At 45.0% G+C, this 18305-nt stretch overlaps 2 protein-coding genes across 2 annotated transcripts; both read right to left on the bottom strand.

Moving 5' to 3' along the window:
* Window positions 1-2567: 2567 nt before the first annotated feature.
* LOC115395787 (odorant receptor 131-2-like) lies at window positions 2568-3509 on the bottom strand. The gene has a single exon (XM_030101431.1). It carries the CDS (start codon window positions 3507-3509, stop codon window positions 2568-2570), a length of 942 nt encoding a protein of 313 aa, XP_029957291.1.
* A 3573-nt stretch (window positions 3510-7082) lies between these two features.
* LOC115395786 (odorant receptor 131-2-like) lies at window positions 7083-8024 on the bottom strand. Its single transcript, XM_030101430.1, has one exon. It carries the CDS (start codon window positions 8022-8024, stop codon window positions 7083-7085), a length of 942 nt encoding a protein of 313 aa, XP_029957290.1.
* Between the last annotated feature and the right edge of the window lie 10281 nt (window positions 8025-18305).

Genomic DNA, 18305 nt, shown 5'->3' with positions numbered 1-18305 from the left:
AAAAGGGCTGCACCATCCAAAGTTGGGTGGATGCCGTCCCTGCGGATGAGCCCAGGCTTTCCCCAGAAGGTGCACCAGTTGTTTAGAAAAATAACTCCGTTTTCCTCACTCCATCTAGACAACCAGCGATTGAATGATGAAAGTCGGCTATACATTTCATCATTGACCAAATTGGGCAGGGGACCAGAGAATATTACGGCATCAGACATCGACTTAGCCAATTCACACACCGAGGCTACTTGTAATTTGAGCACCTCTGATTGTCTCCGCCGGGCATCATTACCGCCTGCGTGAATCACGACTCGACGGAATCTCCTACCTTCCTGTTTTAAAAGCCTAAGGTTCCCCTCGATGTCCCCCACTCTGGCCCCCGGGTAACACCTAACCTTCACCGCTGGCAGCTTCACGTCTCTAACTATAGAGCTGCCAATCACCAGCGTGTCCAGTTCAGCCGGCGTGTCGTCGCTGAGGGGAGAGAACCTATTGCAGACGTGAAGCGGTTCTTGGAGTGCTACGTGGCGGTGCTTAGCACTAGCCTTCCTCCGGACTGTCACAAACCGGTCCTGGTCTTGTCCCGGCTGCTCGGGACACGCTGCGGGGCTAGGCTTGCTAACACTCCTCTCACTGCGGGAACGGGCTGCGAGCCCTGCCGCTACCTCGCTATAGCTAGCGCTGCCCTGCCCCTCACATCTGCGCAGCCGCTCCTCTAACTCGGTTACCCTGGCCTCCAGCGCTGTCAATACACTGCACTTTACGCAAATACCCCTATCGTCAAGGGAGGCAGGGTTCTGACTCAACATACGGCACACTGAGCAGGAAAGAAAAGAAGACAGAGGGGAGGACGCCATAGCGGTCCCGGCGGACCAAGCTAGTTAGCACGCTAAGCTAGTTAGCACGCCGGTGGCGCTAACGGCGGAGAAGAAATGTAATTCACGAGAGATCGCTTGGTCAATCGGGGGCGAAGTAACCCCGGGGGCGTAAATAACCCCGATTTTTGATTGCTTCGTGAATTAACAGTAATAGCAAGAGAGAGACAGCAAGCACTTCAGTCGCTCGCAGGCTTCAGCAAGCTTCACCAACACGGAAAACACTCACCGGAGTGACGTCAGACGCTCAGGCTGCGCAGAATCCTCCGTGTCAGTGCGCCCCCTTCCTAAATGTTCTCACTTGAATGGCCACCGTCTGCGTGTGTGTGTGTGTGTGTGTGTTCTTGTACATACCCAAAAGTAAGGACCAAAATTCGATTTTCACCAACAGTGTGAGGATATTTTTGCAAAGTGAGGACGTTTTTGCCAGTCCTCACTTTTCAACAGGCCTTTTATGACCTTTTTGAAGGTTAAGACTTGGTTTTTGATTTAGGGTTACAATTGGGTTTAGGTTAGGTTTAGGGCATAGGTTAGGGTTAGGCATTTATTTTTGATGGTTAGGGTTAGGGTAAGGGGCTAGGAAATGCATTATGTCAGTGAGTGTCTTCACGATATAAGTACAAATGTGTGTGTGTGTGTGTGTGTGTGTGTGTGTGTGTGTGTGTGTGTGTGTGTGTGTGTGAGCGTTCTCGTATTTCTATCCTTGTTGGGGCCAAATGTCCCCACAAGGATAGCAAAACGTGGAACGACGTGCCTTGTGGGGACCTTTTTCCGGTCCTAAGTAGGAGAAACAGTGTTTTCTTGACCATGTTGTTGTTACTGAAAAAAGTAAAAGTGCAAAAACATTTCTTTAGGGTTAGGCTTTGTTGTGGTGTGGGTTAGGGTTAGGGTAAGGGTCAGGGTTAGGGGCTAGACATGAATGGGAGTCAATGGACGGTCCCCACAAGGATAGAAATACAAGACTGGGCGTGCGTGCGTGTGTGTGTGCTCCTCTCTCAAGGTCGCCTCGACTGTTTACTGCCAGCCGTCCTGTCTGCTCTCTTTCTCTTTAACTTTGCTCTTCCTTTCTGTCTCTGAAAAAGAAAAGTCCCTTCTTTTTTTCCTTTTTTGATTCTCATCAGGTTTTGTAGAGGGCAGAGCAGCATATGTCTCCGGGTTTTCAGAGAATTGCACACTGACAATAACCTTTTTAACCTGACTGTTACACAAAAATATATTTAGGCAAAGATTGCCACACGCACACTGAACTGCTTCCGGCTGTAGATTTTCGATTCCAAGGAGGTGAGAGACTCAAAAACCAAGAGGTCAAACGCCTTTCTTTGGCCGAGTGAGTGTCAAGGTATGAGGGTCATTTCTCCCAATGCCCTCTTTGTCTAGGGAGGTGATAGACTCAATACCAAGAGGGCAAACAGGTACTGTGATCAAGTGAGTGTCAAGGTATGAGGGTCTGACGACCAAGTCCCCATGTCTGGGGAGGTGCTGGATGAAAAATGCCAAAACGACTGACTTCAGATTATTACCATTTAATTAAGTATAGTCAAATGTAATGTACAGAAGCTGGACCTTACAGGGAAAGATACAAAGTATTTCATCTAACATATGTTACACATGCATGTATCTGTACAGAGCTGCATTCATCTGCATTTATCTACATGCATTCATATGAATCTGCATGTATCTGTATGTAGCTGGACATCTGCTCTAAGGTGCCACATGATTTGAGACGGACGAGGTGAGCTGACAGAGGAGGTGGTGGAGGAGGACGGGTCTGATGGTCTGATCTCCGAGGCCATAGATGAGGGGACTCAAACATCTGGGCAACATGATCACACACACATAGCAGATTATTCTGATGCGCACTAGTGTGTTTAAGTCGGTGATCTGGGAGATGTAGATCATCAGAGGCTTGAACATGGTGGAGGACAGGCTCAGGCCCAGCTGGACCAGGTGCAGCAGCAGAGTTTTATGAGCTTTACGGGCTGACACTTTCTCTGTGGAAGCTGATCTGGCTGCAACCAAAACACCAATGTAGGAGAAAGAGATGGAGATTCCGGCCGAGATGAACAAAGTGAACTCATAAACCTTGTCGAACATTGCAGCAACAGGGCCCTGAAACATGTTTTCTGCGGAACACACATGCTCCATCTGCAGAGAATTCAGGCCCTCAAAAGGATTCTCCCTCAGCAAACTGATATAAGAGAACGCATTCATAGAGCAGATGGCCCAGATCACACAGATGGCTCCTCTGGTTTTACCCATGGTCACGATGGTGGCATGCCGCAGAGGGTAGCACACCGCCACGTACCTGTCAAAAGACATGACCACCAACGTAACAGGAGAGATTCTTAGAACGATGTTGCCGAGTGTGATTATAACCCCGCACACGGGATAGGTGAGCCTGAGCCTTAAGGCAACCAGGATGTAAAGTACCTGACTGACAACCAGCTGCACCGTGTCGGCAAACAACAGGTTATAGAGGAGCACATAACGACACGTGTCCCTGAACACAGCTTTACTCCTCAGAGAGAACAACATGGTGCAGTTTACAAAGAGAAAGACACAGCAGGGCACTGTGGTGACGGAGAAGAACATCGCCCTCTCCAGCAAACTCCGATCAGCTGAGAGCACCGACACGTTCGACATCTCTCAGCAGCTCTGAATGAACCAAGAACGAAACCCAGAGGAGCTCATGTGATACGGCCTCATCCTATCAGAGCAAGAACACACACACAGGTCAAGTTCAAAGCCTGTGAACACATCTGAAATCACAAAAACATGTCAAAACATCGAAATCACTGAAAAATATCAGTAACATCAACAACAAACACACAAACAACAAACTTAAGCGATATGTGAAACCAATGTGAAAAACAATAACCTTTCAAAAACATGAAAACTGTGAAAACATCTGAAAATATCAAAAACATCAAGAACATATAGAAGACAAATGAAAACAACAGAAACATGAAATTATCAGAAACTTGTGAAAACTGTGACAAAAAAAAAACCTGAAAGCACGTGAATCAGTAAACATGTCAAAACATCAGACACATAGTGGAACATCAGAAGCGTGAAAACATCAGAAACAATAAAAATGTTAAAACATCAAAACCTGAAAACATGAGAAGCATTAAAAACATTGAAAATATCAAAAGCTGTGAAAAGAAAACACCTGAAATCATCAAAGAAGTAAACATGAGATTCATCCAGAAGAACTTTGAACACTGAAAAGTGTAACAACCTGTTGAAGTCTGTGGTAACGTGCAGACTGGAAGTCTTCCTCCTCTGCAGACTTCAGACGCTTCACTTCTGAATATGAACCTTCTTCTTGCATCATATGCCAGATCAGGAAGTAATGTGATTACTGGATGATGTCATCTCAGAAAGCCCCGTCCAGTCTTCATGTTAACCCTATTGATGGACAAACAAACCTGTCCTGTACCTTCCACTTCTCTTCCTGCTGTATTCTCCTCATGAGATTGAAATAATGACAGAATACAGTATTTGAGTTGGTAGCACTTTATAATACGGCCCGCGTCTTACAGAGTAACTTCCCTTCTCTTACAGTGTAGTTTCCTCAACTGTGAAGGTAACTGTCGGACATGTACAAGTTATTTCGCCGAACCCGAGGAGTACTTACACCTGTGTCTGACAGCGTAAGTGCGGTTGTCTTACAGCGTAGTTTGATGAGTCTTAATAGGTAATTTCCTAAAGTGTGGGGGTAACTTTCATAAATGTAGCATGACATTTTACAGACTCTTATGGGGTACTTACGTTCGTGTCTTACAGTGTAAGTCCTGGAGTCTTACACTGTAGTTTCCTGTGTTTTACCATATAGCTACTTGTCAAGACAGTGTAATTTTCCTGAACATATGTGTCGCTCCCGTAGTCCCCGGCAATGAAGACCCACGGGATGGATTTTTAATAGAGAGATTTTATTTTCGATTCCGAACAAGGTTCATGACGTCTCGTCAGCTTCAACTGCTCTCCGACACTCTCAATGTGTAGTTCAAAGACGCTCGTTTTTCTGTGAGGCATTCAATGACATTCAGCGCCTCCAGAAACAATCAAATAAAATAAAATAAAAACACAGGATATGAATTAAACAAACATGGGGTGCCCACGAAAAATATTATATTTATTTAAACTAACTATTGGATTAGCTTATGTAGTAGTTTCCATTAGTTAGTTTAAATAAATATAATATTTTTTATTAAAAGTAAAAGTTATCAGTAGTGCATCATGTTTTGATTATTTTACTCTGATTTGTGAATTGGTTATTTTCAAAATAAATTTCTTAAATAATGGAAGCAATATCACAGAACCCGTACAGGTAAGTCTTGGGTACTTAGAGTGTAAGTACCCGGTACCTGCATAGGTAGGGAAGGTAGTTACTGGCAAAGTACTTAGTAGTTGCGCAGTAAGTGAAGCAGACAAGTGTTCGCTTTAGAATACGGCCCGGTACCCTGTTGTTGAGCAGTAGTTACAAGTAAGTACTAGGTAGCTGCACAGTAAGTAAAGCTCACAAGTGTTCGCTTTAGAATACGGCCCGGTTCCCTGTTGTTGAGCAGTAGTTACAGGTAAGTACTCGGTAGTTGCAGTGGAAGTACCGGATAGTTAGACAGTAAGGAAAGACAGGGGTGATCTTAAGGGCTGGGTAACTTTAAAAGGTGAATATTTCAGTTTGTCATTGGTCACACAATCTGTAGGGGTCCATGGTGATTCTTCGGAGGAAGTGGCTCATCAAGGTTGTACAGTAAAAGCATATGTGAGAGATATGAACAGTTTTTGCTATTTCAAGAGTGGATGAACCATTGTTAATGTTTTTTTGGTGTTCGTAGGCACCCCATATTTGTTTAATTCATATCCTGTGTTTTTATTTTATTTTATTTTATTGTTTCTGGAGGCACTGAATGTCATTGAATGCCTTACAGAAAAACGTGCGTCTTTGAACTACACATTGAGAGTGTCTGAGAGCAGTTGAAGCTGACGAGACGTGATGAATCTTCTTCGGAATCGAAAATAAAATCTATCTATTAAAAATCCATCCCGTGGGTCTTCATTGCCGGGGACTACGGGAGCGACACATATGTTCAGGAAAATTACACTGTCTTGACAAGATTATGGTAAAACACAGGAAACTACAGTATAAGACTCCAGGACTTACACTGTAAGACACGAACGTAAGTACCCCATAAGAGTCTGTAAAATGTCATGCTACATTTATGAAAGTTACCCCCACACTTTAGGAAATTACCTATTAAGACACGTCAAACTACACTGTAAGACAACCGCACTTACGCTGTCAGACACAGGTGTAAGTACTCCTCGGGTTCCGCGAAATAACTTGTACATGTCCGACAGTTACCTTCACAGCTGAGGAAACTACACTGTAAGAGAAGGGAAGTTACTCTGTAAGACGCGGGCCGTATTTTAAAGTGCTACCTAGTTTTTTATTTAATACTGCAGTAATATTTCTGGATCTTAAATCACATGAAATGTTATCTCTGTTGTAAGTTTTCCTAGAATAATTGCACAATAAAAAGTTGTTTTTTGAGTAACATTATTGTCTTCAACATATTTTCATTTTCACAAAATTATATTTGAAAAATGGGGGTCGTCTTATAATCAGAGTCGTCCTAAATTCGGGCCAGGACTGCAAAATATAACAATAACAATATAGAGGAGACAAGACAATATATGCTACTGTCATCTGCATGTATGTATGAAAGGCAGTAGAAGAAGGGAATGCTTATTTTATCCGACCCCTTCGCATCTTTGTCATTATCTTAATTTTTTAAAGCAACATATCTTTTCTACAGAGTGCTTCCATAAGACAAATGAGAAAAACGTGATCTTAGAAATAAAAATGTATTATTCTGACTGTCAGGAAGAAAAAGTTCCAGTTTACACAATGTATGAAGAGACAATGCTTCGCTTTTGCATTTTTATTTCAGATAACTTTTGCATTTACAAGCCAACGTTCTGTAAGTGATAAGTGTTTATATGTAAACAGCAGAAACACTGAAAGCAATGTAGTCAACACGTTGGGCCACAAGTGGGCTGCATGTAGTTATATGCAGGATTATGCAGCTGTATGAATCGAAAGGAATCTGAATGCATCAACATGGAGCAGTATGTAGCTGCACGCAACTTCATGTGGACACATCTGACTGTGTGTATCTGCATACATCTGCATGTAGCTGGACATCTGCTCTAAGGTGCCACATGATTTGAGACGGAGGTGGTGAATTGACAGAAGAGGTGGTGGAGGAGGACGGGTCTGATGGTCTGATCTCCGAGGCCGTAGATGAGGGGACTCAAACACCTGGGCAACATGATCACACACACATAGAAGATGATAGTGACGCGCACCAGTGTGATCCTGTCGATGATCTGGGAGATGACCCCGAGCAGAGGCTTGAACATGGTGGAGGACAGGCTCAGGCCCAGCTGGACCAGGTGCAGCAGCAGAGTTTTATGAGCTTTACGGGCTGACACTTTGTCTGTGGAAGCTGATCTGGCTGCAACCAAAACACCAATGTAGGAGAAAGAGACGGAGACTCCAGCAGAGATGAACACAGTCAACTCATAAACCTTGTCGAACATTGCAGCAACATGTCCCAGCAAGATGGAATTTGTGGAACACATGTGCTCCATCTGCAGAGAGTTGTGGCCCTCAAAAGGATTCACCCTCAGCAAACTGATATGAGAGAACACATTGACAGAGCTGATGGCCCAGATCACACAGATGGCTCCTCTGGTTTTACCCATGGTCACGATGGTGGCATGCCGCAGAGGGTAGCACACCGCCACGTACCTGTCAAAAGACATGACCACCAGCGTGAGAGGAGAGATTCTCAGGACGATGTTGCTGAGTGTGATGAAGAACCCACACACGGGATAGGTGAGCCTGAGCCTTAAGGCAGCCAGGATGTAAAGCACCTGACTGACAGCCAGCTGCACCGTGTCGGCCAACAGCAGGTTATAGAGGAGCACATAACGACACGTGTCCCTGAACACAGCTTTACTCCTCAGAGAGAACAACATGGTGCAGTTCACAAAGAGAAAGACACAGCAGGGCACTGTGGTGACGGAGCAGAACATCACCCTCTCCAACAAGCTCCGGTCAACTGAGAGCACCGACACGTTCGACATCTCTCAGCAGCTCTGAATGAACCAAGAACAAAACCCAGAGGAGCTCATGTGATACGTCCTCATTCGATCAGAGCAAGAACACACACACAGGTCAAGTTCAAAGCCTGTGAACACATCTGAAATCACAAAACCATGTCAAAATATCGAAATCACGGAAAAATATCAGTAACATCAAAAACAAACAAACAACAAACATAAGCAATATGTGAAACCAATGTGAAAAACAATAACCTTTCAAAAACATGAAAACTGTGAAAACATCTGAAAATATCAAAAAACATCAAGAACATATAGAAGACAACCACATGAACAAAATCAACATATGAAAACGTCAAAAACATGAAGTCTGAAGTATCAGAGAAAAAAACTAAAAACATTAGAAATGTTAGAAAACATCAGAAACTTGCAAATAAAAACTAAAAAGATGTATACATCATCAACGCTTTAGAAAACCTAAAACATCAGAAATTTTTGAAACATCTGAAATATAGGACATATCAGAAATATTTAAAAACATCAGAAACCTGAAAACAAACATTTACAAACAACAGAAAAATTTAAAACTTCAGAAACATTTCAAACAGAAGATACATGTAAATTTCAGAAACATTTGAAAATAGAAACATGAAAAATCTAAAAGCATCAATATCAGAAACGTGAGAAAACATCAGAAAAGTTCAAATATCAGATGAATCACAAACGTTAATAAAAATTTGACAAAAAGAAATGTTAAAATATCAAAAACAATAAAAATGTTAAAACATCAAAACCTGGAAACATGAGAAGCATTAAAAACATTAAAAGCATCAAACGCTGTGAAAAGAAAAGACCTGAAATCATCAAAGAAGTAAACATGAGAATTCATCCAGAATGAACTTTGAACACTGAAAAGTGTAACAACCTGTTGAAGTCTGTGGTAACGTGAAGACTGGAAGTCTTCCTCCTCTGCAGACTTCAGACGCTTCACTTCTGAATATGAACCTTCTTCTTGCATCATATGCCAGATCAGGAAGTAATGTGATTACTGGATGATGTCATCTCAGAAAGCCCCGTCCAGTCTTCATGTCAACCCTATTGATGGACAAACAGACCTGTCCTGTACCTTCCACTTCTCTTCCTGCTGTGTTCTCCTCACTAGATGGAGACAGTGACAGAATATTTGACTTTCTGCTTCATACTTCTCATATTATTGTGACCACAGTTCTGTTTAAGCCCTTTGCTTTGAGGAGTGTTTCTTCCTTTCTATCTGTGCCCCTGAGTCATGCTTTTGTTATTTTGAGTTTTCCAGTACAACAACACTGCACGAGGGAATTTCACCCCAAGAATTCAGAAAAAAAGTCAAGAAAGTTTTGAAACACAGAGCAGAGACGAATGTTTCCCAAAACAATCAAAATCTTTAAACAATAATTATAAGAGCAATACACTCTGGTTATATTCCTCATTTGAGAAGAGAAATATAAGGGGTATAGCAACATTAATTTCAAACATAACAAATTGCCAGTTCTATTCTGAAATTATTGATAAATATGAACGATACCAGTAAAAGGTTTCATTGACAATAAGGAAGTGACATTATTGCATTTTTGTGGACCATAACTCATAAAATAACTATTCAAAAGGTGTTTAACATCTTAATCACTGTGCTGATATGTGCTGGGGACTGGACTATTAATCTACACCCCACCTTGGACTCTACAAGTGGAACAAAAAGCAAAAAAAACCTGAAGCTATATACACTAAAAAAATGCTTGTATGGAGAGAATTGCACCCAACTGATAAGTGCAAATAGTTTCTTCTCTCCCTCACATTAGATGTACTCAAGAATTGATTATTTCTTCTATCTCTGACCATGCTGAGGTGTACTTGAAACTGAATTTAGATAACAGACCCAAAGAGACTCTGTGGAGACTAAATACTAGCCTCTTAGGTGGCTCCCAATGCTAAAATACATTGAGGAACAAGGAGTATGTGTTGTTTAATGACAGAGAGACAGTGTCTCACTGTACATTATGGGACGTCGCCAAGGTTGTAATCGGGGTCCAACTTATGTTGTGGTGAGAATAAAGAGGAGAAGTAAATTAAGGAACTGACTGCTGAAATGAAACTACTGGCAATGAGACACATAAATTATAATGGTATTAATATCTTAAACCAAATTAAATCATTCTTGCTTGTCTCTCGGGGGAGGCGGATGCTTTTTGTATCGCTTCCTACTTTGCGTCTCCCGCTCTATTTTCTCTGCTGCTGCTGCCTTTGTCTCGTCTGCTTGACTGGAGCAATCACTCGACTTGGTTTTTCGAACTAATCAAAATATCAACCATGGAATTGATCAGCTGGTGTGTCAACGGAATTGATACGATAATTTCAATGAAGAGCACAGGAGCGGGGGATCCTGCCTGGCCGGACGGGGTCTGGCATGCCGGGTATGTGATCGACGCCTGGGGCAAGTGGAGGGGTAAAGGTGCGTTCACACCGGACGCGTTGCAAGCGTCACGGGCGTTGCTTTTACATTCAAAGTCTATGGTAGACGAGCTTCAACGGACCTGACGCGCGTCAGGCGCTTTTCGAGCGGCGCTTTCCGAGCTTTTCGAGCGTTGGCGACGCTCGTCACGTGCGTCACACGCGTTCACACGTTGCAGGCGTCAACGCCTGAAGTTGGGAAAATTGAACTTTGGAAGCGTCAACGCCGAGCGTCATCCAATCACAGACGAGCACTCTGAGCGCTGTAGAGATGCGCAGATGGCTCATTTTTCCATTCGCCCGCTATCCGCCCAAATGATTTTTTTTACTCAATTTTCAAAACCGAACCCGCCCGGCATCCGCAGAATAGTGTTTAAGTGTGTTGAAGTTGCTTTTTTTTTTATTTGAGTGCTTAAACCGCAACCCGCCCGATTGCAATTAAAATCTTAAGTTTTCGACACGTCATCCGTTCGATGCGCGGTTATCTGCGGGCTCCGCGGGTGCAACCGCAATCCGCGCATCTCTAGAGCGCTGATGCGGGCCAGACGGTAGTCAAACTGGGCCCGGGAGAGGCGGAAGTACCGCTGAAAGCGAATCTCATCCTCACGCAGCTCCTGGAGCAAATGGTGAAATTCGCCAAATTGCGAACGCCGCTGCAGGATGGGATGAACCCAAAAACGTCGCACAGGCGCCTGACGACGCCGTTTTCTGGCTTTCTTTATTAAATAAAGCCAAGCCAGTGTCTCGATGGGATCCACCATTGTCAACATGAAGACAGGACACAGAAGCTCCTCCCACTCCCGCCAATGAGCTGCCGCGCGTTGCAAGCGTCATGTGTAATTTGAACACGCGTCGAATTCCACACTTTACACGCATCAACTTTGAGGCGTCTGTGACGCCCGTGACGCTTGCAACGTGTCCGGTGTGAACGCACCTTAACACATGCCTGGCACCGCTGTCCATGGAGGACATGGGAAATGTTAGCATTTTCGGATTTATGACGACAGGCCTGTGGCTGATTGGCTTGTGCTGTGACCTGATCTTCTGGAGGATTAAGAAGACCGCCACCAAAAAAGACATCAAAGGGATGACGGTCTTTTCAAATCAACGGGCAAAAGCTGAGGCTGGGCGTTTGTGCAAACTCTTTCGAAAGCTGGACAATTTGGGGTTATGCACGATTGAGAAGCAAGTTGGTTGTCACCATCACCGAGAGGGTTAAACTCAGCTTTTGTCTGAAAAAAGTTGAGAACCAAGCAGAGGCAGGTCAAACTTCTCCTTCCACACCAAAACAAGATATCTACTGATTGCATCCAGCGCCCCTTGGAATTCAAAACAAACCTCCTGGAAGACTTAAACCCAGAGATTGCTTACCTATCGATGACCTTCATCTCGCTCTCACAATCCACCTCGCCTCACCTCTGGACTGCTTCCGTCGAGGCGTTTCCACAGCGACTACCTTCTGCGAGTGGGTCACTACGAACTGAATGCGGAGAGGGACAGGCCAAACTACACACACATACATGGACTGATGAACTGATAGCCTCACACCTGCACCCATGATGTCCCCGTACCCCCGAACCAACCGCCTCCCCCACCCTTCTGCTGACGAACAGTGGAGTTGACCTGGAGCGCTGAGGAAGCTACAAAGGCTGACCTGCTGAACTGATGCAACTGCCTTATGTCTTTGCTGTTTGTGCGTGCAGGTTTGTTTTTTGGTCCTTCGTCCTAACTTTGTTTCCCCCAGGAAGCACAGTCTATAATGATGTAACTTTTTTGATTCCCCTCTGCCCCCCTCTGTTTTTTTCGCCAATGTCAGGCGCCTGTAAAGGGCTATCGGGGCAGAAATGCAATTTCCCCTTGTGGGACAACTAATGGCATAATTCATTAATTCAGTTCAAATTATAGAAACAAAAAAATAAGTTGTATCAGGTTTTTTTTATCATCCCTACACCATCAATAGGACTGGAGCAGAATAAAATAAAGACTCAAGACACAACAGCTGAAAAAATAAATAAAGCCATAATGAGATTGAAAACAGGTAAAATGCCAAGAACTGATGGCTTTCCAGTGGCACGGTAAAAAACAAAACCTTTAGGAAAACCCTTGCACCAATTGAAAAATGATGAATGACTTTGATCATGTCCTCAGGGGTGGAGAAACCACTTTCCTGGAGACAGGCTATAATTACAGTGATTCCCAAACCAGGAAAGTAGAAAACAGATTGTAGCTTGTGCAAGACCTATATCAGTACTAAACATAAATTACAGATTGTATGCATCAATATGCATCAATATTAGCAAAATGAATGGAGGATATGATCCCAGATCTCATAGGTTCAGATCGGATGGGCTTTGTGATGCACAGGCAAACCCAGGACAACGTGTAATGAGCTCTTCACCTTATTAATCAAATGAGAAGTATAGCGAACAGGAATTTTTAGGATGCCAAGGATGCCCTTGCCACCATCATTCCCCTGGACCTCCTCCAAGACTCCAAAAAATGGGTCCTCACCGCCATCATTCTCCTGAGCCTCCTCGGAGATGCTAAGAAGTGCACTGTCAGGAACAGCACTGGCAGGAATGACTCTGGCAGGGGTAGCCAGGCTAGGGAACAGGTAACTAGAATCTAATGGGGCTAAGTCAGGGGGCAAGGATGCTCAGCTAGGGGACGCTAGGGAAAGAGAGCGTTCGGCTAGGTGACAGGAGCACTAGGCTCGGGGACAAGGGTACTAGGCTAGGGGAAAACTGCGCGCTTGTCTGCCGGGAACAGGACGACTGGATGCTGTGATGCCTGGGATCTCGGGGTACGTGGCTGGAGCACTGGGCCTGGGGTGGGTAGCCACCTGTGTGGGCCAGTTCTCCTGGCTATAATCATGGCCTTCTGCCTCAGTGGGGGAGGGGGGGGGGGTAGTTGCTCTTGGGCTCTTGGGCCCTGGGCGCCCGGGCCCCAGGACCATCGGGGGTCAGGGCTTTCCTCTGCCCTCTTCTGGACCGGCGCTTACACTTCTGCCTGGGGGAGTGGTTCAGATCCTGGGTCTGGGATGGCCACAGGTTATCTGGGCACTGAGGGCCTCTCTGGCCTGCTTCTGGTCTCCTCAAGGGTCAGAGGTCATATATGCATATATCACATTTTCATGGTCACAATGATCTTTAATCACTCTTCACATTCTCCCTGTGGACTCAGTTACTTTGTTTTCTTGTGGTGGGTTAGACTAACATTGATCTGTATAATTCCTCTCCTGATGTTCTGGTGTAATTTCATACCTGGATCCTCATTTTGCACATCCCACTTTGCTACCAGCTGTATTCTCCAACAAAAGTCCATAAGGTGCTCTCTGTCATATCTTTATGCAGGTGCAGTAGCCGATTGTCTGGAGTAAAAAAAAAAAAAAATTACTGTCGTATCCTTGCACTCTCTTCCTTCTCTTCTTTTCACCCCCTTGTTGTTAGCTTGTCTGTTTACTTGTTTTTCTTTCACTTTCTGTTTCTCTCTCTTTAAGTCCCCCTGTCAGGTCCAGCAATGTTATGTATCAGCACTCAAAATAAATAATAATAATGCATTGGTTTTATATAGCGCTTTTCAGGACACTCAAAGACACTTTTACATAGCATTATTCATTCACACCATACCAGGTGGTGGTAAGCTACTACTGTAGCCACAGCTGCCCTGGGGCAGACTGACGGAAGCAAGGCTGCCAATCTGCGCCATTGGCCCCTCCGACCACCACCAACCATTCACTCTCACAACTTTCATACAAGGCAAGGTGGGTGAAGTGTCTTGCCCAAGGACACAACGACAGTTTTACGCCTGCGGGAGCGGGGATCGAACCGCCAACCTTCCGGTTATAAGACGACCTGCTCTACCAACTGAGCTACTGTCGCCCCTAAATAAAATAAATGTATTAAAACAAAGAGCAGATGTTAACAAGAGGAGCTTTATACTTATAAGTTCCTCTTGGAAAAGCAAATCTGTCGAGCACATAACAGCAGCCAGACTTCCATTCTGCTGCTTCTGTGCTGGACAGGATAGGTAAAGAAAAAAAAAAAAAAGAAAGAAAAACAAAGGAAAAGAGCCTGAAACATGTAGCAAATTATAGTTGATAAATGTAACTACAGTTCTACAGTTGTGTGCGTGCCCACCTACTGGCTTCGCTATTGGTACTCTCCTTAACGCCAGCCAGACACTGAGACAAATCAAAAAACTGATGCACCATTCCCACTCGCACGCTGGCACACTGCCCTGCTCCTCATCAAGGGGTTATAAGCAGCTTGAGTGAGCATAAATTTCTTCTTCTGTGCAGCCCAGGAGAAACGGAAGCAGGCCAGCTGGGATTGCAGGTAGGTGGGCACGCACACACTCGCAGAACTTTAGTTACGTTTAGTAACTATAATTTTACTTCATGTAGTGCTGAGCCCACCTAAGGGCTTCCCTATTGGTACACTACCAAGGTGGAGGCCGTAGGGATAAATGTACCCCCAGCTGGACAGGCTGACAAGATTGGCGCGTAAAAAGGAAGCAGGCAGGCAATACGCCCTGTACCGCCACACCAAAACCTCCAAGACACCTGAGGCAAGCAGCCTCGCACCGAGGCACTGACCCCCAATGTGTCTGACAACCACCGTAACACAACAGCACACAGACGCCAGCCAGGACTCCCCAGAGTCACCACGACAGGCAACAAGACCACACACGGCCTGCATCCCCCAGGGAGGCAGCAGCCAGACAGGTCCAGAACCAAACACAATCAGCAACAGAACTCCTGTTCTCGCTGAAACTGACATGGCCACAGAGTCGGTGCACATATCCATCAGGTAGGAGCACACAAAAGTAGACCCAGAGGGCCAAGAGGCGGCCTGGCAGATGTCACCCACCACGACACCTCTGCACACGGCCACAGAAGCGGCGACACCACGTGTCGAATGAGCGTGAACCACCGCCAGCGGCGGGCGGGTCCGAGCCTCATAGGCAACCGACCCAGTGAGCAAGGCGCTGGGAGGACAGCGGGCGCCATGACCCCTGGCTCCAAATCTCACAAACTGGGCCTTACCTATAAAGCTTGCGGCGCACAAAACGAGCCCCAAACCTTGCGGTGCCGCCCCTCTGCGCCAAAGCAGGTACCTATATACATTTTGCGAAGGGAAAAATGCGCGTGACTTTGCGGTCCTCACCGCCAACAAAATAGGTGCCGTACGGGACCGCACAATTCAGAAAAACTACGTGGAGACGACGCAGAAGGAAACGGAATTGAAAAGCCTTTATTTGTCCCGCATGGGGAAACTGCAGGGCTGCAGCGGCAAGAAACGTAGAAAGAAAAGTAGAAAAATACAAAGCCCAACCATACAAGGAAAAGTTAAATATAGTTTGTATGTAAAATTAGATATAATTGCATAACAGGAATATACTGACCGACACAACTAATTATTTAAGTTGAATTAAATATAACGGAAATAAATCGGAAGACACATTTAATTAAATAATAGAAGCCGACAGATATAAATCAAACATAATTTACACCAAGATCCAAGACAGATATAACGAAATAAATAACAGACATAAGTTCGATATAATTTAAATATACATTAAGACAGACAGTGAGTGGTGATGAGCACATGAGGGGAGACACTTTGAGGAAGTCATGTTCAGTGCGCTTTGGAATGTTTCCATCCTGTACCATCTCCTTTCTGCATCTTCTAAAATAAACACAAAATAAATAATTCACAGGGAGCAATCAGACACATCACATATGAACATGTACAATGTCTTTGTCTCTGCACTTACAAATACCGACTGTCCCTTGTATGACAATTTTTCTCATGATACACACTTCAAAGTGTTCACAATTAAATGGCAAATTGACACAAAAAATGTTTGCTATTTAGCCATCTGACGTCCGAACCCCGAATCATCCCGGGTTTCACAGCCTCTATGTGCTGCAGCGCATTAAATCCTGCTGACTCCAGAGGCAAAACAATTTAGATAATGCCTGGACGCACAATCGTATTGTGCAACCATTTCCACTACATTTTTATGTTAAGTTTTTTTTCCCTTTTTTTTTAAAGGTGTTTCCGCAATGTTGAGACTCTATGAATTATGACAACTCACCTTCAAGTCGGACCACTTCTTTCACTTCAGCAGTAGTGGCCCGATGGCTCTGACCACGTTGTGGTCAACCTGCTCCCACTCTGTCCCTCCACTGCTGTGTCCTCCAGAGAGGACAGCAGACCGGCTCTCCACCTCACCAATAACGGCAGCAGCATCACCTCAGCCCTCCACAGCAGCAGATCCACCGCCTGCATGCGGCGCGTCTCACCTGCCGGCGACACTTGTGTTCTGCAGCGAGACGCTGATCGCCTTGAAAAGGAAAAGCTGCGTTGTTTTCTGCTGAATGTGCGATTAAATTGTAAATGCCATGATTATGCACACTTTTGCTCATTTGGCTGAATCATAAAGTGTTTTCTATCGTTTTCGTTCGTTTCTTATGTTTGGAATAAGATTTAAAATGTTGCTTTTTTTTTTATTGAATGCTTCAACACAACCCGCCCGACTGTCATTAAAATCTAATTTTCCGACACTTCATCGCCCTGATCCGCGGTTATCGCAGGCTCCGCGCGTGCGCCTCACCGTCTAATATACCCAATTTCATTAATGACTCATTTGCATACCATATATGGTGCCAAGGGTGGAGTTGGGCAGGATTGTGGGTGTGATCGGCCACCGACACGTTCTCCGCAGGATTTGAAACCGTGACTTGGAAATTGGCGAACAGCTGTGCGGCGCACTTTTTTTGGCTCCCGATTTTTTTGCGGACAGAAGTTGCGTTGCGTTCCCACGCACCATTATTGTCAGATTTTCCCGCAGGGTTTATAGGTGAGGCCCCTGGTCTGTAGTGCAGAAACTGCGCTCCACTTAGGCAACGCAGAGCCCTGACCGGACACAACAACCTCAGCGTGGATCGTCCACTGACGAGCCAGGTGAGGAGCAAAGTGCCCTGATCCAGATCACTCTCGACCGAAAGTCCGAAGTGATCACCTTGGGATGAAAAGCCGGGTTAGGCCAAAGGTGAACCAGTCCTCCGTCCTAGACTGAAGGCCACGCAGGAGGGATGAACCGACAGGGCGCAGAGATCTCCAACCCTTTTGGCAGAGGCCAGAGCCAAAAGAAGGGCAGCCGTGAAGGAGAGAAAGCGGAAGTCCGCTTGTTCCACAGGCTAGAAAGGAGGCCCCCTCAGACCATCCAGCACTGTGTGGAGGTCCCACGGGGGAACTGCATGCCTTGGGGGAGGCCTCAGCCGACACGCCCCTAGCAGAAACCGCTTCACTAGCGGGTGACTGCGCGCCGAAAAACACCCAAAGTCTTCGTGGCCCATTGTGATGCAGCTACAGGAAGTGTCTGGTTGAAGTTATTGCTGCCAAAGGGGGGGCCACAAAATATTAAATGTGATGGTTCAGTTACTTATTCCTCCCCCTTATGTCATTGTTTGCATGCTATCCTCATTAAAATATGAAAACCTGTAAATGTTTGGTAGTTGAAGCAGACACTGTTTTTTCATCTGTGTGATTTTGACAAAGATCAGATCACATTTGATGGAGATTTTATGCAGAAATGTGAGAAATTCCAAAAGGTTCAGATACTTTTTCATACCACTGTATATTTCTTTGGATTCCAGAAGCCAGAATATAAGTTAAGGTTTTAGAATCTACACAGAGCAGGCTTATTGGATGGTAGCTGCTACATGTACATTGTGGGTATTTCCTGGAAGAAATTAAATCAAGTCTAGACCAAGGAGGGGTAGTTGGAGCAGTTTTCCTTGACTTGCGGAAG

The sequence above is a fragment of the Salarias fasciatus genome, chromosome 10 (genome assembly GCF_902148845.1).
Source record: "Salarias fasciatus chromosome 10, fSalaFa1.1, whole genome shotgun sequence".
Lineage (NCBI taxonomy): Eukaryota > Metazoa > Chordata > Actinopteri > Blenniiformes > Blenniidae > Salarias > Salarias fasciatus.
Note: the sequence above shows the minus strand (reverse complement) of the source record. Positions and strands in the feature narration are given on the sequence as shown.